This window comes from Benincasa hispida, unplaced genomic scaffold (genome assembly GCF_009727055.1).
Source record: "Benincasa hispida cultivar B227 unplaced genomic scaffold, ASM972705v1 Contig425, whole genome shotgun sequence".
In the NCBI taxonomy this organism is placed as follows: Eukaryota; Viridiplantae; Streptophyta; class Magnoliopsida; order Cucurbitales; family Cucurbitaceae; genus Benincasa; species Benincasa hispida.
The window spans coordinates 254,848-282,544 of record NW_024064845.1 but is presented as its reverse complement, the minus strand read 5'-3'; the positions used below and the strand labels follow the sequence as shown (position 1 = coordinate 282,544).

General features: G+C 34.8%; 1 protein-coding gene across 7 annotated transcripts; it reads left to right on the top strand.

Annotated features, from left to right (window-relative positions):
* Positions 1–13,099: 13,099 nt before the first annotated feature.
* Positions 13,100–21,290, top strand: LOC120069476 (FHA domain-containing protein At4g14490-like). Of its 7 annotated transcripts, XR_005479550.1 has the most exons (4): positions 13,100–14,589; positions 19,113–19,230; positions 19,315–19,433; positions 19,520–20,855. XR_005479550.1 is itself a non-coding variant. In XM_039021249.1 (2 exons), the coding sequence occupies exon 1, from the start codon at positions 13,341–13,343 to the stop codon at positions 14,562–14,564; it is 1,224 nt and encodes a 407-aa protein (XP_038877177.1). In that variant the 5' UTR covers positions 13,100–13,340; the 3' UTR covers positions 14,565–14,589; positions 20,911–21,290. The 7 variants fall into 7 exon arrangements, 5 of the variants coding, with proteins under 5 accessions (XP_038877177.1, XP_038877180.1, XP_038877178.1 ...); XR_005479551.1 differs by lacking the exon at positions 19,113–19,230; XM_039021249.1 differs by lacking the exons at positions 19,113–19,230; positions 19,315–19,433; positions 19,520–20,855 and adding an exon at positions 20,911–21,290.
* The last annotated feature ends 6,407 nt before the right edge of the window (positions 21,291–27,697 follow it).

Genomic DNA, 27,697 nt, shown 5'->3' with positions numbered 1-27,697 from the left:
CTGAGTATCGTTTAATGCGTGCACGAGCTAGACGATCGTTTAGGTCAGCAAGCTTCATCGCTTAATAATTGACTAAACGATCACTTAGCATCGCAAGATAAATCGTTTACCAAGTTGCATGCATCGGTTAGAAGATCAGACGCTCGCATATCGTTTAGAGCGCGCTAGACGATCATTTAGGTCAGTAAGATTCATCGTTTAGTAACTGACTAAATGATCGTTTAGTAACTAAAGGTAAATCATTTACCTGTCATCGCGCTACACGATCATTTGGACGATCAGACTTCGCAGCCTCGTCGTTGTCTACATGATCGTTTGCTAAAGTTCCTATCGTCTAGTGCGCGCTGAACGATCGTCTACCTGCTGGAGTTTACTACACGATGAAGACCTCTGGCGGTTCAAGACCCGATTCGCCTGTGAACCGGTTTGCTCGATGAAAGATGTAATAGATAGGGTTTTCATTCCGATTTTTTGGTTTAAAGGCTCATTCCGGTCCATTAATCTATTTGTTTAATACATGCAATGTATGTTTTATATGTCATATGGTATGCACATATAGTAAATCCCACCTTAGGTTATGCACTGATCATGCATCATCTCTTTATTGTAATTGTTATAATTTAGATAAGCATGATTTTAATTATGTAAGAGCATGCTGATGCATTGTATAATATAAGAGTTATATTTATGCATCCATAAAAAGCATTGACATGCATCATCTTTATATTATAATTATTATGGTATAAGGGTGAATGATAGTATGTTTGCTTATTTATTACGTGTTATATAAAAGTTATATAGTAATAATCGAACATTGCATGAAGCATGACACATAAGTTACTTTATAAATGTTATAAACGCCTCGTTATGCGCAAGGGTTTTTAGTTGTTTCTTTTTAAGAGTTAAAGAAAAATTAGAACTAAAAGAAATAAGAAAGACATGCAAGGGTTTTTAGTTGTTTCTTTTTAAGAGTTAAAGAAAAATTAGAACTAAAAGAAATAAGAAAGACATGCATGCTCACTTAGGTTTAATAAATGGTTTTAAAATGTTTAAAACTTGGATCACATAGACCTAAGATCACGGTTCTAATATGATTAGCAACCCTAAGGCTTTAATCTTTTAATCAGTTTAATAGGATTAAATTGGCTAATAAAAGGTTAAAGTGTAGCAAATCTACCTATAAGGGATGTTTTGTCTAAGGCTGGTTCTGTCTAGGCTGGGGTATTTAAGTTGACAGAAACATAACACCCCTACCTGGGAACTTACCTGGAAAAGTGAATTAGATAGATTTGATGCATGCATGCAAGTTAAGGACAATCCATTAAAGTGTTTAAATGTGACTACTTGAACATGTTTATATTTCATAAACAAACGTTGTTTATGAGTAGGCTTTAAAAAGACCACTTAGACTAAAATCAGTAGCCGGATTGTCTAGGTTACTGAATCCCTAGGTAGAACATTCAGTGGGAGGTACGTGAGGCATAAGATGCTTCACTTAAACCTTTCACTTTTCTTCTAAAGTCCACACCGTGAGATCTCTCCTTTGTTAGGTTGAATAAAGTTACTGCGCATCACCTCGAGGCACCCTGGGAATGTCCCCCTAAAGGATGACAGTTTTGCGCGTTTCTTTATTTGATCGCCTGTAAGAGGATAAAGTAACTTAGTCTCTTGTCCTAATCTGTCTTTTCCCTACGGTAAGCGCATTAGGGCGGAACTCTAGCACCGAAAATGAGGGGTTACACTTACACGGATAGTTAAATGTTAACGATTCTGGACCGAAAAATTGTAGCTATTAGGTTCAGTTCCAAGAGTTGGTTCTGCCTAATTGTTGAGAATGTCTCATCCCATTGAAGGGGCAACTGATCACCCCTCCAGTTGCATTTATTCTGACTCACTAGGGCATCATTGCAAAATAGAAGTCTATAATTTAGGGTACTTGAAACTGTTTTGCAAAAAAAATTGGTTTAAAAGTGGTTTAGAAAAATCTAATCAAGATTTGTTCGTATTTTCAGCAACTTTTTCAAATGGCTACAGCCACCTTATCATTGTTAAGCGCCGAAAATTAACTGGCGATAATTTTTCAACATGGAAACACATGATCACGATGATCTTAATCATCGAGGATCTCATATTCGCTCTCCCGGAGTCTTGTCCTTCTATTCCAACTTCAAATGCCACTCGAAATGTTTGGGAGGTATACGAGCAATGAACAAGGGCGAATGAGAAGGCCTGAGCCTATATCTTAACAAGTCTTTCTGACATCTTGGCCAAGAAGCATAAGCCTATGGTCTCAGCCCGTAAGATCATGGAGTCTCTGTGGGGGATGTTTGGACAACCGTCTGAATAACTTATGCATGAGGCTCTTAAATACATATTCAAATCCAAAATGCAAGAAGGCACCTCTGTTCGTGAACATGTGCTAAACATGATGATCCACTTCAATGTGGCGGAGTTGAATGGGTCTACCATCAATGAGGGCAGCCAAGTTAGCATAATCATGCATTCCTTGCCGGAGAGCTTCCTGCACTTTGTTAGCAATGTGATTCTTAACAAAGTGAAATATAACCTTATAACTCTCCTCAACGAGTTGCAGACATACCAATCTTTATTGAAAAGTAAGGAGAGGCAGGAGGGTGAGGCAAATGTTGCTTCATCCTCAAGGACATTCCATAGAGGTTAGACCTCAGGAACATGGTTCGACCTCAGGAACGAAGTCTGCACCTTTTACTTCTAACTCTACAAAGGGGAAGAAGAAGAATGGTGATAAGGGAAAAGGGAAGGCACCTGCTAACCCACTGCCTGTCGCCCGGAGGAGGCGTCCACCAATTGCTAAGGGAAAATGTTTCCATTGCAACCAAGATGGACATTAGAAAAGGAACTGTCCTCGATATCTGAAGGAGAAGAAAGCAGCCAAGGCGAATAAAGGTAAATGTGATTTACTAATGCTTGTAACTTGTTTAATGGAGAATGATGATTCTGCCTGGATAATTGATTCAGGCGCCATTAACCATGTTTGTTCACTACAAGAATTTTGGCCTTTAATGTCGGTTGGAAAAAGTGAAACTAGAGATACAATATCAGTTTTTTTTTTTTAATAAAAAAACACGGATCTTTAATGTCGGTTTTAAAATGACATTGAAGATAGGCTTTAATGTCGGTTTAAAATTGACATTAAAGGTCTGATTTATTATTTATTTTTCTTACTTTAATGAAAAAGCCCTAATTTTTCTATTTTCATTCTCGCACCACTAAACTATTTCATTTCTCTCTTACCCCAAGCCTTAGTCATGCGAAAGGTCGTCCATCGTCCAAGTTTGGCTGTGCAAATCAGGTTGCCCGTCATCTGTCTGTGGTTGTCTGCCGTCCGTCCGTGATCGTTCGTTCATGGTGCCATCCGTCCGTGGTCGTACAGCTGTGGTGTCGTCCATCCGTGGTCTGCTTTTAGCATAAGCACGTTATTTTTTATATTCATAAACCTGTCTCTTATACACATCTAGATGTGTATAAGAGACAGCGAGTACACCTTACTGTCGTCGATCATTGTAAGTTACAAAACTTTATTTATTTATTTATTTTATTTTGACATTGTTGCATTTGTTATCTTTTTATAGGTGTTCCTTTGTCAAATAGTAAACTATCGATCGTGTCGTCTGCCACCGTTGCCACTGAGGTCGTCAACTGCTGTCGGTTGAAACGTAAGTTTAGTCTTAGATTTATTTATTTTTCCTTTTTTAATTTAAAAAACTGGGTTACAGATCTTTTTCATGTCATTCATCAAACAAGCTATAACCATCGAGTTTACTTTACTGTCGTCGATCATTGTAAGTTACAGATCTTTATTTATTTTATTTTGACATTGTTGCATTTGTTATCTTTTTATAGGTGTTCTTTTCTCAAATAGTAAACTATTGGTGGGATAGGATTTCAAAGAAACTCTACATTAGAGCTTATATTTTATAATACTCTATTTTGTCCATAATCAAGATTAATTTTATATACAAACTCTTTTTTTTTATTATTATTATTGAAATTACTCTATTTCTAAGTTTGTTACATTGGCGTTTGTTAAAAGTTAATAACTAAATTAGCATAAATTCAATTGAATGTAAAGGATAAAAAAGAGGGTTCTTATATTAAATCTTTATTTTATTTTGTATAATTTACTAAGTTCTAGAAAACAATGTCTTCATCACCTTCTACAAATAAAGATTCTCCAAGTATAATTAAGCACGACCTTGCTTATTAACATCTGAAGATCATAATTAAGCATATCAATTTTTGTTGAAGTACGAAACAGTACATGCATCATATACTTCCTAATGTTGCAGAAATCATTCTTTCGCAATGGATGTGTTACTTCAGGAATCTGGTGGAAATGGTAGTTCTTTGCAGCTTTATGAGAAGCTTGGTTTTTCTTATACGTCCCTCCTTCAACCTCTCATTCATGAACGAGATACTGTAAGTACAATCCTACAATGCATTTTTAGTTCTTACTTCTACATTTATTTGTAATCACCATTTTTTCATTTCGACATTCACAGTTACAAAGTTCTTAATATAGTTGCATTTGCAGTACCTTGCATGGTCTCTGAAGCATAGTAAGAGATGGGAAAGGACTACCTTGTTGGCCTTATTCTTATTGGATTCTTCATTGCAACAGCAAGAGATTCATGTAAAAGTTTTAATGGTGTTGTTTATGTGTTTTTTAGATGTTTGGAAAGGGTGAAGAGGAGATGGATTTATTGCAACAGCAAGGGATTCACGTAAAAATTGTTCTTGGTAAGTGTATTTTTGAATGCTTGCAGTTTTAATAACAGTTTTTAAGTGTTTTCAAGTGACTCTAATGATATGGAAATTCTTGTTTAAGAAGTTATAGTGTGCTTATTTCTCTTTGGACCATATTGGATTAGAATGTAACACCCGTTTATGACTCATGGGTACTATTTATTTGTAGTTTATATTTGATTCAAGGTGCTTGAGTTTGTGGGTTGCACTATGGTAGTTTGTGGGTTATTCATGCACTATGGTAGTTTTTGTGACAACTTTTGAAATTTGAAGTACATTGTGAGCTAAATTTTCTTATTGATGTATGTGTTCTTGAATATTCATTTTTTGGGAATTCTGATAGTTATAAATTTGCTAAATTTGCTTATGCTGCCGAAAATTTTCCATCGTCTTCGTATCTCATATCTAGGTAACCAAGCTTCTCTTCTTCAAGATCTTGAAAAAAAAGATTCTCTATTTATTTAACTATTGAGTTTTCTTGTTTTGCAGGTGCAACAAAGGAGTAAAGATTTAGTATCGCAACCTCTTTATGCTTTTTCTTGGGGAACTCTAGACTCAACACATTCACTATAAGAATTTTTCCTTGAATGTACCATTTATGCACATTCCCAATAAATACGGTTAGTTGAATATGAATTCTGATCACATTTTCACTTTCAATCCTTTGTCTTAAACCTTTATTGTTTGTGATCCTTTGAACAACAGTGGTCAGACAAAAATGCCTATAACCAAACACTGCTGAAGCTGGAGGGTTTGTTCAAGAAGAATTATGAAGGGATTCATACTTACCAAGTGAAGAGGGGCAGTAAACTCATAATGTTTGTATTACTTGTAATTTGTGTTTTTAAGGCTTGAATTATTGTACCCCTTTTAAATTATAATTTTATACTAGAATTTGTGGATTAAATATAATATATTTATAATCCATACATGAATAATATGTCATAGCCACAACGTTCGATGATGATGTGTCATGCTATACTTTTTGACCAAAAAAATGGATTTGGCAACAAATTTTTTTAAAAAAGGGACAATAATTGATAAAACGGACATTAAAGGGCTTTAGTGTCGATTGCAACGGACATTAAAGGGCTTTAATCACTAAAGACCTTTAATGTCGATTGCAACCGACATTAAAGACCTTCAATGTTGGTTGCAACCGACATTGAAGGCTGTGTTATTGGTGTTATTGAAGTCTTTTAATGTCGGTTTAAAATCGGCATTAAAGGCAACCGACATTAAAGAGCTTTAATAATACTATTTTTAATGTCGGTTGCCAATCGACATTAAAGCCTGAATTTCTTCTAGTGGTTCTTCTTTTTAGGGGATTAGATCTTGGCAATAGCTGGAGGTTGGTGAGATGACGATGCGAGTAGGCATCGAGCACGTCGTCTCAGTTGTGGCAGTGGGAAGACTCCAGTTAACTTTACAGAATAGGTTTCTAATTTTAAATGATGTATATATTGTTCCTGAACTAAAAAGGAACCTTATTTCTGTAAAGTGTTTATTGTAATGTAAATACACTATTTCTTTCAATTTGAGTAAAGCGTTTATTCATAAAGATGGTGTCTTTATTTGCACGGCAAATCTGGAATCGAATTTATATGTTCTAAGGTCGTTAGTCATTAATTCCCTCCATAATACTGAAATGTTTAGAACTTTCGTAACTCAATCAAAATGTCAACAAATTTTCCCAAAAGAAAATGCCCAACTTTGGCATCTACGTTTAGGGCACATCAATTTCAATAGGATTGAGAGATTGGTGAAAAATGGACTTTTAAGTGAATTAGAAGAAGTGAACTGGGTCTTGAACCGCCTGCCTTGGACTGCTCCACCAAGAACCCTTGCAGCTTGATCATGTAGCAAACTCCTGATCGTCGAGTATAGACGATCGTGTAGCTTTTGACTATGCGATGAGCATAAAAGTCCACGCGATCGTGCAACGTGCATTGAGTATCGCATACCATGTGATCGTGTATCTACTGACTATGCGATGAGCATGATAGTCTACACGATCATATAGCGAGAGTCGAGTATCGTATACTATGTGATCGTGTAGCTACTGTCTATGCGCTGAGCATGATAGTCTACACGATCGTTTAGCACGCATGCCTTTTGTCGAGTATCATATACCGTACGATCGTCTACCCATTGAGTGCCTACGTGATCATACAGCCAATACAATACGATCATGTAGAAAACTCTACATGATCGTGTATCGTATACTATGCGATCGTCTAACTACTGTTTGTGAGATGAGCATGATGGTCTACATGATCGTTTAGCACGCATGCCTTGCGTCGAGTATCATATACCGTGCGATCGTCTATCTATCGAGCGCCTATGTGATCATGCAGTCAACGCAACACGATCATGTAGCTTTAGTTATGCGATCATTTAGTTGATGCTACACGATCATATAGAAAATTCTACACGAATGCATAGCAAAATATAAACAATCGTTTAGCTCTAGCTACACAATGCGACCACCATTTCTCTTCTCCATCGAAACACACTACAACCTTTCTTCTAAAGCTTCACGAACGATTCAAAACCAAACGAATACAGACTCGATTGCAAGTTTAATGTCCAAACACGCAGGGACCTTTACAAATTAACTTTTATAATTTAAACAGAAAGCCATAAACAGAGATTACTATCCTCAAACATCCATCAACAACCATCCACATACATTCAACATTTAAACGCAATGCAGAACTTAAAACCCACCTCTACTATAAACGATTTCAATACAGAAATGGAATTTGGAATCATAATACAAACCTGGCTCTGATACCAATTGAAGGAACTCAATATGAAAGAGATCCATGAGCGGAAGCGGATCGTCCAAATTCCATTTAGATTGAAAACACGAATTTACAGTAAACAAACAATTTATGCATTCTAATTAAAATTACAGCATGCTTTTTAAACAAGAAAAATGGTTCAAGAGATTATACCTTCGAAGAACGTTTCTTCGCATAAACCCTTCAAACAATCACGAACTTCGAACACAACAACCTTGAATACTTTCTTCAAGTAACTCACGAACCAAAAATGAAGACACCACCACTAGGAACCTTCAGTATATTCGGAGTGAGAATCCAGGAGTTTTGAGCTCTGACTATTTTGGTTAGGAGGAATTTTATGAGTTTGAAGAAGGAAGAAGATTGAGGCAGAACTATCGTATAGGAATCTTCTCAATCGTGTAGTGGAAAACTCTATCGTATAAGTTCTCCTATTTTCGTGTAGTGTTATTTTTATCGTACGTATGGAAAAAAAGAGTAATAAAATCTTTTATTCCATTCTTTCATAAAAAAAAACCAATTAACCACCCACTAAGGTGGTTAAAGAGAAAAATGGATTATTATCCAAAATAATAAATGATATAAATAAATATGATAACCAATTTATCATATTATGTTTATAACCTATAGTTTTAATATTACATCATATACAATATAAACTATAGTTTTTTTTCTCTATTTTATGGCATTTAATATAAATCATATTTATATTAAATTTAGCAAATATTTGAATCTCATTCAAATATTTATTTCCTCCAATTTAAACTATAATGTATCAAATACATTATAATAATTATATCATATATAATTGAATCAACTTAATTATATCGTATTTAATTAAATTCCCTTTTATTAATTTGAACAATTCACATTAACCCAAAAAATAATTCTCAACTAAATTCTTTTGAGCTACTAAGGGGACCTTATGGAGCTGTAGCTTGAAGCTCCAATGGTACATAAATAATTAAATTGAACTCTTTAATTACATTATCCACCATCTGTTAAATGTTGGACACTCCATTAAAGATTGACAATTGCACTCTTCGCACTATAGATATATTTTTGTGTCCATTGGATATAACCAATCAACAATATGATGACCCTTCACAAATTGCTCGTAAGTACAACTGGGTTAAATTACTATTTTGCCCTTGTTGTTACATTTAACTTCTTAAGTACCACTGATTCCTCTAATGAACAATAGATCATAGCTCTGTTATGACTAAACCCCTCTCGCGCCATAAGAAGGTATGGCGCCACATTGTTCAAAACCCGGAATCAACCCTTAAGGGAGCAATTTATCTCTACTTACCCTTGCTTCAGGGAAGCAGTGAATTCCATCTTGTGTAGTTGTGTTCCCAATTTTTCAATCAGACGAATCCCCAAAATGGTAAGCTTGTTGAGTCGGCGATCTGGCCACTCTCACCCATACAAATCAAAGGACTACCCTCATAGGTAGAAGTTCACAACTCGCTCAAGATTAAGGTCATGTTACCTATGGTCATCCCGGTGAAATGAAAGTCTCTATTATGAATGGTGTTATATAATGAGACTAAACATTTTGTGGTCTGATCTTATACAAACTCATTTGTATAAAATATCTCCGCTCACATGTCTAACACATGAATGATTAGGATCAGATCATTTGTAGCACTTTACAACATTTGTAACATCTACAAAGCGAGCCATACTCGTAGTGTCACCAGTATAAGGTACCCAGTCTTATCTTTATACTATAGACCATTTGGTTTATCACTTAAACATGATCCACCTGTATGTCTCCACATATATGTTTAAGTTACAACGATAACCTTGGATGTTAGTTTATTGGTTTGTGGTTAATGCAACTAAAATATCACATATTTCATAGACAAAGTGAATAAAATATCAAATATTATTAATCACATACAAGTTTGTTCATACAAGGTTTACAAACTATAGAACCCCAAGAGATTAGGGCATCAACCCCAACATCGTGAAAATTTTCTGCATACACATCATACTCAAAAATCTCACAAGACGAGGCATCAGATGAAATGTTACTAATAAGTGCTTTGACATCCTCATGTGAGTCATTACCGTTTTCAAATTCATCATTAGATAGAGCTAAAACATAACTTTAACCCTACTTCTTCAAGAAATTAGAACATTCTGCTTGAAAGTGTCCATAGTCTTCACACTCTCTGCATTTGAAGGACTTTTCTTTTTGAAAATTTAAAGCCCCTAACTTGTCAATTTCCTTCCTGCTATTTTGAATTTTGAATTTCTTGAGAGGAAGAGAGCCACAAGACTCATTATTTTTAGAACTAAAATTGTCAGGCTTCTTTCCAAATTGTTTGAGAACACAATTGAATTATTTTGAAAGCAATGAAATAGATTCAGCAAGGGAATCCCCAAACTCTCTGTTAGGATCATCATGCTCATCATCAATTGATGATTGTAAAGTAATTTCCTTATTCTTCTTCTCAGGCTTTCCATTTAGGGATATCTCAAAAGTGAGCAAGGAACCAAATAGTTTATCAACTTTCAAGGATGTTATGTCTTGAGCCTTCTCGATGGCAATAACTTTCATTTCGAATTTCTCAGGTAGAGACCTAAGCACCTTACAAACAAGTCTTTATTGTGAAATTTTCTCTCTTAGAGCAAAGGACTCATTTGCAATGTCCAACAACCGAACATTGAACTCAACAATAGATTCATCATCATGCATCTTGAGATTCTCGAACTTCGAATTTAATAACTATAGCCTTGACATTTTAACTTTTGAAGTTCCCTCATGGGCAACAGGTAAAATATCACACACTTCCTCAGCAGAAATACATGTATTAATCAGTTTGAATATGTTGTGATCAACGCCATTAAATATAGCCTTTAATGCTCAAGAATTCCCTAATGATGCTTCATCTCCAACTTTTGTCCATTGTAATTCAGGATTGAAGAACTCCTTTCCATCATCAGATTTAATGGTTGGATATGACCAACCTGTGACCACAACCTTCCACGCTTTGCTGTCAATTGACTTCCGAAAAGCAGTCATTTGTGCTTTCTATTATGAATAGTTTATTCTATCTAGAATAGGGGGTGAATGCTAGAGCCACATTTTTTTTATCCCGTTCATGATCAAAACACTTGAGATAAAGGTGACTCGCTCTGATATCAATTGAAAAAATGATAGGATAACCCATCAATTGAAATACGAATGTTAAACATAAAGTACTAACAAGCACAACAAACTAGCAGCAAGAAAAACAAGTAAAGGCACACAAAGTTTGTTAACCCCAGTTCGATGATAAGCCATCTATGTCTGGAATCAGTGCCCAGGAAAGGTAATCCATTAATATTAATAAGTCAAGCATTTACAACGTAGTACTTATATGTAAAGTAATGACTTTGACTTAAGTAGAGCCTAACTCGATGAACATTTAGGCTCTCTTTAGATGCGAGACTCTCTCTCTACCCCTGTGTTGTTGAGTATTAGTGGTTGACACTTTGGCACTCCATAATGTAAGAGACTCCATCTCTCCTTAAAGTTATCTTTTCAATCACTTGTCACCTTAGGCTCCCCCTAAAATGGAGAACTTCTCCTCAAGCAACAGTTCCCCCTAAAACCGAGAATCCTTTATTTGAATTAAAGTCTTAAGCTCTCCTTAAGACTGAGAATCTCTTCTCTGAATTAAAGTCTCAAGCTCCCTCTAAGACCAAGGATCCCTTATCTGAATTAAAGTATCAAGCTCCTCTTAAGATCGATAATCCCTTATTTATAATGAAGTCTTAGGCTTCCCCCAAGATTGAAACAATCTTCAATGTTTTACATTTATCAATCGATGAATTTGCATAGTGGAATACAATGGGTAAAGATCATAACACGATGCTACACATATCGGTCACCAAGAACAAAAACACTTTCTCACGATAATCAAATGCTGTCGCACACCAGAAAAAAAATAATTCTTTAAAATATTCAATAATCACGGTCAACCCTAGCAAAGGCACAAAATCTTCAATAAATAATTCATTTGGAAAAGGAAAAAAATCCTCAAAAAGAATTTGGCAGGCCATGAAGAAAGAAAGAATCCAAAAAATCAAATCTACCAAATTTTCGAAATAAGGAAAATCTGGATAGTAGGAATGACACTTATTACATTAATAACTAGGACAATTTATGTGACAACATGCAAATGGCCAGAACCATAACACCTTGCCTTAAATAAACCTATAGCCAATCTCAAAACTCTAACAAATTGGTTTCAGTTTTGATTTTTTTTTTTTTTTTTTTGAGATTGATTTAAAGCCACGTTTACCTATCCATAATAAAAAGTAATTTAATCGTAATGAGATTCCATTGATGGATCATTTGTAATTCGCCTCAATCATAAGCGTAATTAGATTACTTTTGATCATGTTTATCTAATTATTTTGCAAACATAATTTGTCTTTTTTACTTTTATCATTATCGTTTAGAGTAAATCAATAACAGTAATTGTAATTGTGACATTTTCATGATTTTCTCATTGATTTTCATAATTCTCTCATTGTAATTAGTAACAGTATCGGTAGTGGTAACGATATTCTCACGTACTTTTCAACCACAACCAGATTGAGCACTCTCTGCTACTCAATCAAATTGCGAGTTTTGATTACAGTCTTAGAAGTGAGCATCACATACGAGTACGAAACGCAATTAAACAACATCAAACTTAACCAAAATAGGGCCCACTTTTCACATTGCGTTTAATTTATTTTACCTTTACAGTGGGGTAAACGTGATCTAAGATCAAATTAAATTAAGACTTGAATATAATATCCCTTATAAATTTTCTCAATTACACTCCAAAATTCTAATAAGTTATCCCTTCCCTTTTTTATTCCATAAATAATTTTTATATGTATAACATGTATGTGAGATCCGTGATTTATTCCACATGGATCTCACCATATCTTCTTGAGATGATGTTTGTTTATGATTATCTTTTCCAGCTGTGATAGAACATTGTAAGAACCCCACCAAGAAAAAAAAAACTTTAAAGAAGATAATCTCAATGATCATTTTTATAATGTCATACTCTATCCTAATAGAGTCTAAATTTATTACTTTTGACTAATTTTAATTAGACTAGTTTAAATTGTAAAAAGAAAAAAAGAGAGACTAATTTAAGCGGATTTTTATAAATTTGACCACTGCCAGTGTAGTTGAAAACGTGAGGTGGGTACTTCGAGAGATCAACCGTAGAAAGCCCATATGATCTCACCAGATGACGTTGCCATTGGTCTCGTAGCTTTGAAGAGTCGCCTTGGTTGATTTTAGGAGATAATATCTAAAAAGCTAGAGAACATAGTATGTAAATATCATTAAAAAAAAGAGAAAATTCTTATAAATAAAAAAAATTAAAAAATATTTGTACATTAGAACAAAAAGTTCAATTTTTTTTTTATACTTTTAAAGTTTTTTTTTTTTTTTTTTTCCTATGAAGTATAAATATTTTTAAATATAAAAAAACACAGCATTAATTAAACAGGGCCATATGTGTTATTTTCCGCTGGGCTGAGATTCAAACCCCGCGCCCAAAAGCAGAGGAAAGAGAAGTGGAATTGTGGAGGGAACCAAAACTTCAAACTGTGAGTGAAGAACACCGTCTTTCCAGTTTCCATTTCCATTTTCCCCATCTTACAATTTTCAATTTGGCGTAATAGCTTCTCAATTCACTGGTGAGAATTCGAGATTTCGACTCATCTCTTCACTTCCTCTCGATGGAATCCTCTGCAATTACTCTCATCATGGTTAAAGGCCCTCGCGAGGGTGAAACCCTAGATTTTCCACCCGGAACGACAATTCGGATCGGTCGCACTGTTCGGGGTAATTCCGTTGCCATCAAAGACGCTGGCATCTCCACCAAGCACTTCTCTATCGAATCCGAGTCCGTATCAGGCAAGTGGATGCTTCGGGACCTCGATTCTTCAAATGGCACATTCGTTAACGATACCAAGCTTCCTCCACACGATGCCTTCGATTTAAGCGACGGCGACATCATTAAATGCGGCGAGTTGACTTCGATTTTGGTTAGAATAAACAGTAATGAAGAGTGTCCGTCGAGGCGAAACCCTAGACGGAAAGCTGCGGACAAGTGTACAAGTTCCGATGCCGTGGTATCAGTTGCAGGGACTCGGGGTCGAAGAGGAAAGGTTGTGGAAGAGGTAGTTGGGGGATGTAATGACACGATGATAGAGAGTGGAAGATGTTTAAGGTCCAGAAAGGGCAGGGGTGTGAAAGGTGAAATTGCTAATCAAGTACCAGATTGCAAGAAGATTGAGGACAATTTAGATGTGGGAAGAGGGTCAGAGAATGTGAACAATGTGGTAAACGAACCCGGCCCAAAAATTACTGCAAGAAGTACCAGGAGAACGAAGAACACTGTGTGTGTGGCCACAGATTCAGTTCTTGGGAATGTCCCCGAAAATTCATGTGTGGGTGATGAAGTAAAGGCTGGGGCAAAGAAGACGAGAGCGGGAACTAGGGGAAGAAAGAAATTGCAAAATGAGCCACCACCGGATTGTAATACAGTTATCAAACTGGAACATAGTGAAAACGTCGAGCAGAAGAGCTTAGGAGAAAATAAACTGGTTGACGATGGAGAAGGTGAGAAGAATGCTAATGTTGAAGAAAGAGGTAGTGGGTCTAGCCCTCAAGAGGTTTGTGATCGAGATGAAAACCAAGATGTGTGTATTATTTCAGAAGGTTGCGAAGAGGTTGCTGATGGGATAGCTTCACATGATGAGGGCTTTCTTTGTAAGGCCGAGAAGGTGCCAGATTTGAAGAAGATGACACTTGGGGAGTGGTTTGATTATTTGGAGACCCATTTGCCTAGACAAATTATTGATGCAACTGAAGAGATAATTTCTGGTATGAGAATTAAATCTAAACAAGTACGGGAGTATGTTGCTCAGCAGAAGATTGAGAATTGCCAGGGAGGTTAGTGGAAGGAAAACACTGGCGTACGAGGTAACCCTTTTGCTACCTTATTTGATTTAAAATTGTGTACAGATCCTTGTTTGTTCAACACACCTTTCTGATCTTTTAATATATCATTCATGATGTCCCGCGTTTACTTTCACTTGTCAGTCAATCTATATGACATAAGACTCTGTGTGACTTTAGCATATTGCTTTAGTTGGATTAGGGAATGTAACCTGAGTGATTATTTTTTTTTTTAAACGGACGAAAGTTTTCCTTCATGGGAATGATGCAAAGGCACGGTGATTTCATCGCTTTGAAACTCTCCATGCAGCCACAACAAGCAGTCTAATTTATGTAGAAACTACGAAGAAGCTTGGGCTTGTGTATTAGATGTTTGTTCATTAATCTGAAAATGATTTGGTGGTTTGATTTCTCTCCCTGAAAGATAATTTGGTCCCCTGTTCATATAAACCACACTATGATGAATGATTTCTGTGTGTCCTTTTCCTTTGTATGATATCTAGTTTATATTAATCTATATTTTGGTGCTTCTGATCTAAAGAAAAAAATTAGAAAAATATTGATAATTTTGTCCAAAATGAACTCATATAAGACTCGAGAACAATGAAAAAGTCTCAAGAATATATTTCAGACTCTTTGTTGATTAGGGAATGTTACAAATCCATTTTCCTAATTCAATTCAAAAAATCGATAAACCATGTCCAACCTTGACCACCTAGCTTTATCAACTATCAGCTTCCTCAGCTTGTTTTTTCTCTCTTCCACAAAACGTTGGCTTATGCCATGGGCCTGATTTCAAACTAAATGTCAAGCTAAATTTTTTGCCTTTCTCGCGCGACACTAAGAGGTGCTCTAGGCTTCTGCCCATGTGCATGGGTTCTGGGACTAGTTTGCAGAACATCCCTTAGTCAACCTTTCTCACCATAATGTGGTTCGCTAGTGTGTGATTAACCACTCTCCTCTACTCTCCTCTACTCTCCCAGGCCTCTCGTTGGACATGACTCACAACGATCTCTCGAAAGGCTCACACAACTATTGTTGGACACATAAGCAAACACAAACACACAAGTAACAAGGCCACAAAAGCCAACCTTTACAGGGAGCTCTTTCCCAATCCCTATATACAAATCTCCTATACATGAATAGTGTTACAATGCATGTCACTCTTACATGCACTCCCCAAGGCACCAACCCTAGGTAACAAGCCTAACACGGCCTCACACTAAACTTGGCTAAGCCTGTTGATGACTTCACTCCAATAACCAATTGAAGTCCCTCATCAAGGTAACCCTCAATGAACCTCACACTTCCCATAGGAACTTGACTACACATCCCCTAGCTTAAGCCCTCTTTATATAGGAAACTCTCGACGATGGAATCCCTTAACTACATGTTGACTAGGATGACTCTCTTGAATCACCAATTGACCCAAAAGCTTAAGTTGATGGGTGAAAGTAAATTTAATGTTATATCATCTAACACTCCCCCTCGTGGCTTGAAATATGTAGAAGGCCCGACAAGTGGAAATCAATGTTAATTAGGGAGGAAAGAACATTGCAGAGATTTTAACATATGACCTTCTACCCTGATATCATTTTAAATCATTGGTTGACCCAGAAGCTTAAGTTGATGGCTGAAGGCAAATTTAATGTCATAACATCTAATAGAGTGTGATGGAAGTGTGTGTTGGGATCTCTCCTATCCTTCCATGTCCATCTTCCACCACCTTGAAGTCCTTTTGGCTCTTTATATAGGCTTCATCTCCTAACCAGTGTTTTGAAAGGTGCGGCTGGGCGTGCGCCTAGGTGCAAGGCGTAGTAGTGGCGCCTCGCCTTTTCGGTAGAAGGCGTGTGCCTTCCACGAAGTGCTGAGGCGCGCCTATCAGTTTTTTGTTTTTTGTTTTTGTTTTTTTGTTTTTTATTTTGCTTTTAAAATTAAACAATGCAAATTTATTTGCATTTTAATACACACACACACATATAATTTTTTAGACCTAGTTTGGCATCATTATACTACGTATGAGTCCTATGATGGCTACAACAACAAATCAACGTCTTATTGGAATTGGACGGCTTGCTTCTTCACGGTTTGTACGTCTTTTCTTCTTCTTCCTTCTTCAGCGAATCAACTTCTTCTTCTTCACTAAAACACAAAACCATCTTCTCCTCCCCTAAAAAATACAGAGAACGTCTCTTCACCTTTCTTCTTCTTCAAACAATATTCAAAACGTCTCCTTCTTGAATCATTATTCATTCACAATTTCTTCAAAAAAAAAAAAAAAAAAACAGAACATCTCTTCTTCTTCCAAACTTTAGTTTTTTTTTTTCTTCTTCTTCAACTCAAAGTCTCCAAAAAACAGAGTGTGACGTGTCCAGTTCTGTTTTCTCTTCAAAAAACAGAGAGTGTTCTGTCTTTTTATCAAAAGAACAAAGGGAGTGTGACATGCCGGTGTCCAGCCCTGTTTTTTCTTCAAAAAAACAGAGAAGAAAGTCTTGTTTTTTTTTTTTGCTGCCAGCCACCACTACTTTGCTACCACATTGGAATCTTTGTTTTGTCATCAAAAAACAAAGAAAGGCTTCAAAACAGAGAAGAAACCTCTACAAAGTAGCAGCCGTAATCAAAATTCTGGTAGGTCCTGACTCCCAAATCCCAAATCCTCAATTTTTTGATCAATTTCTTAAGGTAGTTACTAATCAAGTTAAGTTTCTAATAATTAGATGGTTGAAGACGGTTTAAGAAAGGATCCAACATAGAAATATTCAAAATGATCAAGATGTAGATACATTGGTTTGTGGATCTTGTTCAAAAGTAACAAAAAGAGGAGTTTTTTGAATGAAACAACACCTTGTTGGTGGTTATAGAAATGCCATGGCATGTAGAAAATGTCTGGATCACGTGAAAGAAGAGATTAAAGAGTATATGTCTAAGAGAAAGGAGATTAAAGATCAAAGAAATTTGATTGTGGACATTGATGTGGAAAACTATGGTATTGAGGATGAGGACGAAGATGAAGTGTGTAAGTAATTCGAATAAAAGAGTGGCACCAAGTTCCCTGTTTTTTCTTCAAGAAACAGAGAAGAAAGTCTTTTTTTTTTTTGCTGCCAGCCACCACTACTTTGCTACCACATTGGAATCTTTGTTTTGTCATCAAAAAACAAAGAAAGGCTTCAAAATAGAGAAGAAACCTCTAAAAGTAGCAGCCATAATCAAAATTCTGGTACGTCTTGACTCCCAAATCCCAAATCCTCAATTTTTTGATCAATTTCTTAAGGTAGTTACTAATCAAGTTAAGTTTCTAATAATTAGATGCTTGAGGACGGTTTAAGAAAGGACCCGACATGGAAATATTCAAAATGATCAAGATGTAGATACATTAGTGTGTGGATCTTGTTCAAAAGTCACAAAAAGAGGAGTTTTTAGAATGAAACAACACCTTGTTGGTGGTTATAGAAATGTCATGGCATGTAGAAAATGTCTGGATCACGTGAAAGAAGAGATTACAGAGTATATGTCTAAGAGAAAGGAGATTAAAGATCAAAGAAATTTGATTGTGGACATTGATGTGGAAAACTATGGCATTGAGAATGAGGACGAAGATGAAGTGTGTGTAAGTAATTCGAATAAAAGAATGGCACCAAGTTCAAATAAGCCAAGACAAAAGGGTCCAATGGATGTATATTTTACATCGAACCCAAAAAATGTGGTGCAGAACGTATTGGAGAAGCCAATGTCGCACAAGTTGTTATAGATAGTGCCTCAGCTAATATTATGGCAGGTAAGAATACAAAGTACTAGCTCTTTCTTAAATTTCTTAGGTCTTACGCTTATTCTCACATTTAAGAAGCCTAAATATGTTCTTATTTTACTTTATTAATAGGGAGATTGTTAGAAGCAAAACGACCACAATTAATTTGGTCTCCAAGTGTCGCTCATTGCTTGAATTTGATGTTGGAGGGTATATACAAGATCCCACATATTCGTAAAACACTGAAAAGAGACATGGAGGTTAGCAATTTCATTTATGTTCGTTCTGGATTGTTAAACATGATGAGGCAGTTTACTAATTAAAAGGAGTTGGTTAGACTAGCTAAGACTCGGTTTGTTACAGCTTGCATAACATTATAAACAATTTGAGAAAGATGTTTACTTCGGACGAATGGAAAAACAACAAATGGAGCAAAGAACAAGGAAAATGGGTTTTTCAAACAATTTTGTTAACAACTTTTTGGAATACCATCGTATTTGCTCTTAAAGTATTCGACCCTATAATACGAGTACTTAGGTTGGTGGATAGGGAGAAGAAGCCTCCCATGTGATACATTTATGAGGCTATGGATAGAGTTAAGGAGGCCATTGCCAAATCATTCGACGGTACGAAAGAAAATTACAAAGATATTTTTACAATTATTGATCGATGATGGGAGCTTCAGTTGCGTTGTCCTTTGTATGCAGCGAGATATTATCTAAACCCAAAATTCTATTATTCGAATCCAAATATTCACGCTGATGATGAAATTGTTAATGGGTTGTATATATGTATAACAAAGATGGTTGCTTCTGTGGACATTCAAGAAAAGATACTTGGAGAGCTAACCAAATACAAGAAAGCTGAAGGACTATTTGGATAGTATTTAGCAATACGATAGAGAGACAAAATATCTCTAGGTAAACTTTAACTTTAAATCTTTGATTAAAGTACATTGAATATCATTTCGAATTGAAAACTACTAATATAGTTTTGATCTATAGTGAAATGGTGGGATGATTTCGGACAATCAACTCCAAACTTGCAAAAGTTCGCTGTGAGAATTTTAGGTCTCACTTGTAGTGCCTCTTGATGTGAACGTAATTGGAGCGTTTTTGAACAGGTTAGGTATCTTCTGTTATTTGTAGTGCCTCTAGATGTGAATGTAATTGAAGTTAACAATGAAACTTTTGTTGTGTACACTTGCAGCTTCATAGTAAGAAAAGGAATAGACTTGCTCAAAGTTGTCTGAATGATTTAGTATTAATAAAATATAATAGAGCACTGAAGTGTCGATATAATATTCGGAACATCGTCAACCTTATCTCTTTAAAAGAGATAGATGATAGTAATGAGTGGCTGATTGGAAGAATAAATGACAATTCAAAGGATGATGATCTTTTTTTCGACGATGATTCTTTAATATGGGGCGATGTTTCAAGAGCTGTTGGAGCAAAAGAACTTGTCAATTATTCTAGAGCTGGTACCTCAAGAACTAAGTCTAAGACTAATGCTTCATGTTCATGTTCATCTTCCACACAACCACCGTCCCAACCCACCCCCACACAAGTTAATTTGGATGACTTTGAGATCGACGAAGAAGATATAGATGGTTATAAGTCGAATGATGGAGAGAATGAGGATGAAGACCTATTTAGTGAAGATGAGTTCGATCTTTAGGATTTTAGAATTGTATTTATGATTGTTTTGATGTCCTTTCACTTAACTTGGTGTTGAATGACAATGACTAATATTAAATCTCATCTATCTTTTATTTTTTTTGTATATTCTTCTTTAAGTCACATTTCTATCCATCTATGTTTTGGCTGTGTAAATAAACTTATATAAAGTGTATATATATATTATATTTTTTTTATATATAGTGCGCCTCATGAAAAAAAACCTGCACCTTTTTGTGTGCCTTGCGCCTAGGCTCCAGAGGGCTATTGTGCCTTGAAACACTGCTCCTAACCACTTCCCTCCATTTTAGGAGTGGCTGAGAGATGTGCAGTCGTGACAGCTTATATGTTAAACTTAAACATGTGTCCAGTATACTCTAGCAAGTTCTCTCCTATGCTGATGATCGGGGCAATGGAAAGGCCGATCAGCTCTCTCCCTGCATGAAAGATTTAAAAAAGTGACACTTAAAATATATTTGACAATCCAATACTTGTAGGTTTCATTTTAAGAGAGCAAAGCTGGAGGAAATTCAGGTGTTTGGAATCATTTTTGAAGTGCTTAAAAAAGTGTTTGAGTGCAAGTTTTTAAGCTCTTAAAAGGTCATTCTAAACAATCCCTTAAACATTGCTGGTAATAAGAAGGTAGCATATTTTGGGTTTGGGTGTACATGGACTTTGAGTCCGCCAAAATTATATTGATAAAACAGTAGGGTCCTGATTACTAAAAAGAGCATCACATAGAAATAACAAAACAGAATATTTTGTTTCTTTTTGTCTTATTCACCACTGATATTGTAAACCGGGCAAAATGGCTCCAACCTTCTGCATAGAAAAAATATTGAAGGTGATTAAAGTTACACATTGAAAACCAGTGTTGTGCAGAATAAAAGGTGATTAAACACATTGAAGGTGATTTTACAGAATACAACCTGGAAGGAGTTATGATTTCCAGTAGAGGGAGATGATTGCTGACATCACAGCCTCGAGGATATAGCTAAAAATATCATTTGTAGCCCCCAATCTCAAATGCATTACTTGGTACTTTAAAAAAAAAGCATTATTTGGCAGTTGTTTATATAGGAGTGCTATTGAAGGTATATAAGTAAATAGTAAAAAAAAAGATTTTTTTTTTTTTTTTTGGTTATAAATAGAGTGAGAGAAAAAGAGCAATGGTATGCATTAGTTTGTAGTGAATTAGAACCTGAGAGAGATTTCAAGAAGGAAGTTTCCTAAGAACCTCGAAAATATATGGTTTATCTAGTTAGTTTTTATTCTTTATATTTCAATATAATTTGGTTTCATTTTGGTTCCCATCATTAGGTTGAGAAATTTCTCTATCTTCCATATATGCAATCATTCAAGCGTCAACTTTTTTAAGACAATACAATACAAAACAACTACTGTGAGAAGATAGACGATGCAAAGATAGAGATCATACATAAAGTATAAATTATCGAAAACATTTATAACATGTAGCAAACAATCCATTCTGCCTAATAAGACTTTGGAATTGTACCCCAAAGAGCGATGTTTAGGCTAAGCACATAATTGCCTATTGTTAGATCTCCAAAAAGCTCATAATGTTTTACCTTTTTTTTCCCTAACTAATAGATTCATCCCTGTCCTTTACATTTGTCCCAAATAGAACTAGGGAATGCGGAAATGACCATTACAAAAACTAAATAGTTATTAAGTGGGTTATAACCATTTCGTTCTTAGTTTTCTATTTTTTGTAATTTATGATTATTTCTTCCAAACTTTCCTCAATATGACTTTTACCTTTTTTTTTTTTTTTTTTTTTTTTTTTTTTTTTTTTTTAATAAACATTTGAATTACACATTGGATGAAGTAGTCCTATTAACAACTATAGATAGATTCCTCTCTTTGTCTTAAGTCTACAAATCTTCTCGATCGAAATATTCCCTATATGGTGGATAAAACACATTCCAATTCAACAAATCTAATTCTAATTGTTTTGTTTCGAAGCAAACTACGGGGTTGTCCGTCCTATTGAGATATCCACAAACAAGAAACATTGAATTCTCTTTTGAGTAGACATTGAGTTCTTAGTTGAATCCCATAAATAAAAACAAAATATAGAAATCTGCTTTATTTTAGATTTCTTAACTTCCCTTGGTTTTAGTAAGAAAATGGCTAACTTATAGGTGTAAAAGTAGTAACTATAATTTAATTTGTAAAACTTAAAAACCAAATAATTACCATTGTCTAAGTAGACAATGGTGATACTTGCATGAATAATGTCTAAGAATTGTCCTTTGTGGATTGAAACAATTAATTTAACAATTTATTATAAATAAACACACTTGATAATTATAATGTTGGAGCGATGAGTTGCAATGGTAGAAATACCGCTTATTAGTATAATTGAAGGGCATAATTAAGCATACAATTCACTTGGCATATGCATATGCATTATACATATGATTGACCTTATACATCACACAATCTCTAACCGACCTTAGGAGTTTTCACAACCACGTCTTCAATATTAACATCAACCCAAACTCGCGTTTGATCGAAATTCAAAATTCTCGGACGACCAGATAGGATCTTGATAGCCTTTACATTAGGATTCTCTTTCTCTATGATTGCAGCAGCAATAGAAAATGTTGTAAAGACAAGTTCTGGCCATTGAGTTTTTCCTATTTAAGAATTATATTTATGTTAGATCTTGCAATAGATATCATCTACAATCCAATCAAAATATATCCTTTGGTACAATAGAACTCCAAGTTACATAAACAATGAAACAAAAAATTATACAAAACTCCAAATTGAGCAAAGCCAAATCCTATAACATAAAATACTTGTGATAGTCGATCAAATACATGTAAAAGTTAATAAAAATAAATATAGGGCAATTGTTATTCTTTCTAGTGAATGGATTCAACTTGAAATGCATGTACATAGCTAAGTAAGATAGGAGAATTGTTATTCTTTCTATTGAATGGATTCAACTTCAAATGCCTGTACATAGCTAAGTAAAAGTAAGATCTTAGAAGTGATTACTCTTTTATTATAAAATAGTTGTAGTTCTTAAAAAATCACAAATATAACTAAAATAATGATCTTTTTTTAGTTCAACTACATTTGGAGGCGAGAAGATTCAAACCTCCAACTTTTTAATCGAGAATACATGTTTTAACTAATTGAGATATATTCTACTCACATATGAAGTATATTAGTCTTTGTAATAATTTGAGTTAAATTTTAGATTTATTGTAAACTAAATTTGACCCATTGAAATTATATTTGTTTTGAAAACTACGTCGGAACAAATATTTGAAGAATGAAAGGTAATTTGACAGGATGAACTTACTTTGAGCAGATTCTTCAGACATGTTGAAGGTTTGGTATATATGTATGGATTTGCAGACTCTTTCTCTCCTTTAGTTTTGATTTGGGATTTGATGGCCAATGGAAGGTGCCATTTTATAGCCAATATTTGTGAGCTTCGAAACACTCTGAAAATTGCAAATTGCCATGTTGGCAGCCATCTTTGGCAGCCCTAGTTGTGGATTTAGTGTGGCCGGCCGCCGATTCCCATTTTGTAAGCCATTCGTAGATTGCGTTTAACACATGAACTCTGTATTATAATATATTATCACGTGCATAATAGGATAAGTATTGTTGACGAAGGGCTATTCAATCTTGAATAACTAATTTAGTTCACACCTGTTATGGTTTGGTTTGCACACCAGAAGAAGGGTCCGATTAAATTCACCATTATTTGAGTTTGAATGGGACATAAAAGGGAAGATTTGAGACTGAAATACCTAACCCGAAGTTTAAACGAGTCTTGGGCTAGGTGAATCCAGGTCCCCATGAGAGTCACCTTCAGCATTGTTTGGGGATGAGGTCAAGGGTGGCTAATTTGGCCCAAGGGTATGCGACGGACCTGTATTTGAGGGTTAAGGAACGAACAAATTTTTGAGAGTCCAAATTTCAAGAGGGAAAGAATTGAAAGCAATTCCATGTGCTAATGTTATAGTTTGACTTTGATCTCTTTCTTATAATTTTTTTAGAAGACGAATGAAAATTACCTTTTCATTTTTTTTTAAAATTTTGATAATTGCCTTTTCAATGGTTGATCTATCTTTAATTTGTTGAAAAATTGCTGTTAAATAAAAAAATTTATTGAAGAATAGTATCATGAATACTACTTAAATTAAAGTTGAGAAAGGGCTAAAAGAAAGAAAAGTAGTTTAAAAAAATGAGATAATTATTGTTGTACTTAGAAAAAAAAAGTGGTAACCTACATAGTTGAACAGTAATACGAGTTTGGATTTAGAAGGTTTCTTACTCCAAACAAGGGTTGGACTTAGATAGCCTAACCTAACTTAAGCTCAACCTTTCAAAATCAACAAGGTTATATATATCTATATACTCATGAAATTATTGGACTAGATCACCAAGGTCTTACCATTTTACACCATTGAGAATGTATTTCAAATTTGTCTCTAGGAATATATGTTTTTAAGAGGCTATCACAATTAAAAAAACAAAATCAGCTCATATATATCAGCGATAATCTTACTCTTCAACAAATTCATTTTTGGGAGTGAAGGGACCTAATTGACATTACCTTAAAAAACAGAGATTTTAACATAGGAAATTGTAATGTTTTACAAGTGTATTAGTAATCACGAGATTAATGGTTCGGATGCTCCTATCCTTATTGTACTAAAAACAAAATATCTTATTGTGTTCCAAAATGGGTTGATTGGAATTGATGTTACAATACAAGTGAGATGATGCATGTTATTTTAGGAGCTATAATAATATAAAACTAAATCCTAAACTAGGTACTTTAAACTAATTAAATCGTATTAGATGTACTAGTTCAAGTTTACTAGTGCATTTTAAGTTGTTATAGTAATTGTTATAGTTGCTACTGGTTGTAATTAGTCAGTCATTACTAATTAATCGAATTTATATATTAGTTTTCTTTCCTAATTAAGTAGAGAAAATATTATGTTTTCTCATTCCACAATAAGTATCAGAGCATAAATCTTTTCTATGAAATTCTGTCCACACTTTTTTCATGTTCTTATTTCCAATTGTGTCTCTTTTATATTGGACAATTTGAATACTTATGTGTATATATTTATATCCACATTTATTGAATTTCAACGAAAGTATATATTGGTAGTCTAAAAAGAAAAATCATAGAAGACCCAAGAACAATGAAAAAGTCTCATGAATAGATTTCAAACTTTTTGTTGACTAGGTAATGCTACAAATCCATTTCCTCATATAATTTAAAAAATCAATAAATCATGGAAAACAAATCCAACCTTGACCATCTATCTTTATCAATTATCAGCTACCTCAGCTTGTTTCTTTTTTCTTCCACAAGCCTCTCCCAAGACTCGCACAACTACTGGACAAGTAAGGAAATGTGAACACGCACAATAAGGCCACATAAAGCCAACCTTTATGGGAAACTCTTTCCTAACCCCTTTATACAAATCTCATATCACTACAAGAAATCGAACTTCTCCCAACGTCACAATTCATCGAAAAATGGTGGAAAATGCGTCGGAAGAGCCTCTCTCGACGAATAATGGATCAGCAGGAATTTGTTCGGGAAAAATCCGTTGGGAGAGGAACTCCTGACGCATGAAACAAAGGCGTCGGGAGTTGTCGAAGAACTCCTAACACATGTATAGGGCATTGAGAGTTGTTGAAGAACTCCCAACGCCTTGTTTTATGCGTCGGGAGTTCTTGAACTCCCGACGATTTGTTTCATGCATGGGGAGTTTGAGAACTCCCGACGGTTTGTTTTATTTGTTGGGAGTTACAGGAAATCCTAGCACAGTAAAATATGTGTGAGGAGTTCCTTCATTAGTTGAAAATTGTCTTTTAAATACTTTTAATTTATAATTTGTAATTTTTTTAAAATTTGATCTGAATAACCTGTAAAACATAATTAACCAACTTAAACAAATTCATATAATAAATAAAACAAAGAAAAGGAAGTACATACTATAACAAATAAATGAAAAATTACAATATCCTACAATAAAACAAAGTCGATACTAAATAAAAGAAATTTGTTTTCACAAATACATAGAAGAAATAAAATGAAAACAATGTCAATACATACAAGAAAGGAAACAACGTCTGGAACATAACATCTTGAACAATCGTCCAATCTCATCTCCGAACAACATCCTACAATAAAACAAAATCATTCAAATGTCATCATCTTTAAACATCCACAACACATTTAAAGTTCATAAACAAAACATCCACAAATGTCATAGTCATCCAACCAAACTTCATAAATAAACAAGAACACATTAGAACTTCATAATCGTCCAACCAAACTTCATAAATTTCATAAACAACAAACACACATAAAACTCAAACTTTCTCTCCAAAACAATCTAAACCAATCTCAACCCACCTCCCACAACATATTAGAACTTCATAAACATTTATAAACATACAAAAACTCCAAGTTCAACGACAAAACCAGTATAATCAAACTCTACTCATCCCCCACGACAAACATGAAACCTCTCGAACATAAAAAAACACACAAAAACCTAAAAATTCAACTCCAAAACGATTACAACCGAACTCTATGCACCCCCACAACATATTCAAACTTCATAAACAAGAACGAACATACATAAAACTTAAACTTTCTCCCCAAAACAATCTAAACCAATCTCAACCCACCCCCCACAAAACACATTAGAACTTTATAAACATTCATAAACACACAAAAACTCCAAGTTCAACGACAAAACGATTACAACCGAATTCTACCCACCCCCACGACAAACATGAAACCTCCCGAACATCAAAAAACACACAAAACCTACAAATTCAACTCCAAAATGATTACAACCGAACTCTACGCACCCCTACAACATATTCAAACTTAACAAGAATGAACACACAAAAAACTCAAACTTTCTTCACAAAACAATCTAAACCAATCTCAACCCACCCCCCACAACGAACATTTCGGGGATCTAAAGCGAAATGAGAAAATTTATGATCAAAATGTTTCTACCCCTCTGCATCAGCTGGATGTTGTAATACATCCTCCATTTCAACTCGCTTATCTTTATGCCATCTCATGTTAGAAGCGCCTTCTTTTGATGCAAACAATCGTTTTAATCTCGGTATCAATGGAAAATGACGTAATACCTTATGTGGTATTTTTTAACCCTTGCCATCATTAACTTTGTATCAAGACTCACCACAAATAGGGTATTGTTGCAAATCTACAAACTCTTTCCAATACAATACATAATCATATTTGCACGCATGAATAGACTCATAACCTAGGCCTAAATCACACAATTTAACCTAGGCTTTATAAAAGGAAGTAGGTATAGTGGTGCCAGCTAGAAACGTTGCTTTTAATAATTCCAGCAATATGTCGAATGATTTGTTACTCCAGCCGTTGTGAACTTTGATATGCACCAACTTCATTAAAAAGTTCAAGGACGAAAATCACGAACAACTAGGGTATAATTCATTACGTGCTTCAGTCATTAAATCCTTGAATAAGTTTGTGATATCTCTTTCTTAACCATTAGAGGACATTTCATTCTCAATCCCTTCTTCATTTGCATCTTCGTTTTCAATTGAAACTTGTAAATCATTTATAAGATTCAACATCTCATTTTCTTCGACAACATTACCCTCTATACCATCTACTTCA

Bases quoted from the DNA above. Each gene is read 5' to 3' on its own strand.
- LOC120069476 (XM_039021249.1), top strand. From the start codon at position 13,341: ATGGAATCCTCTGCAATTACTCTCATCATGGTTAAAGGCCCTCGCGAG.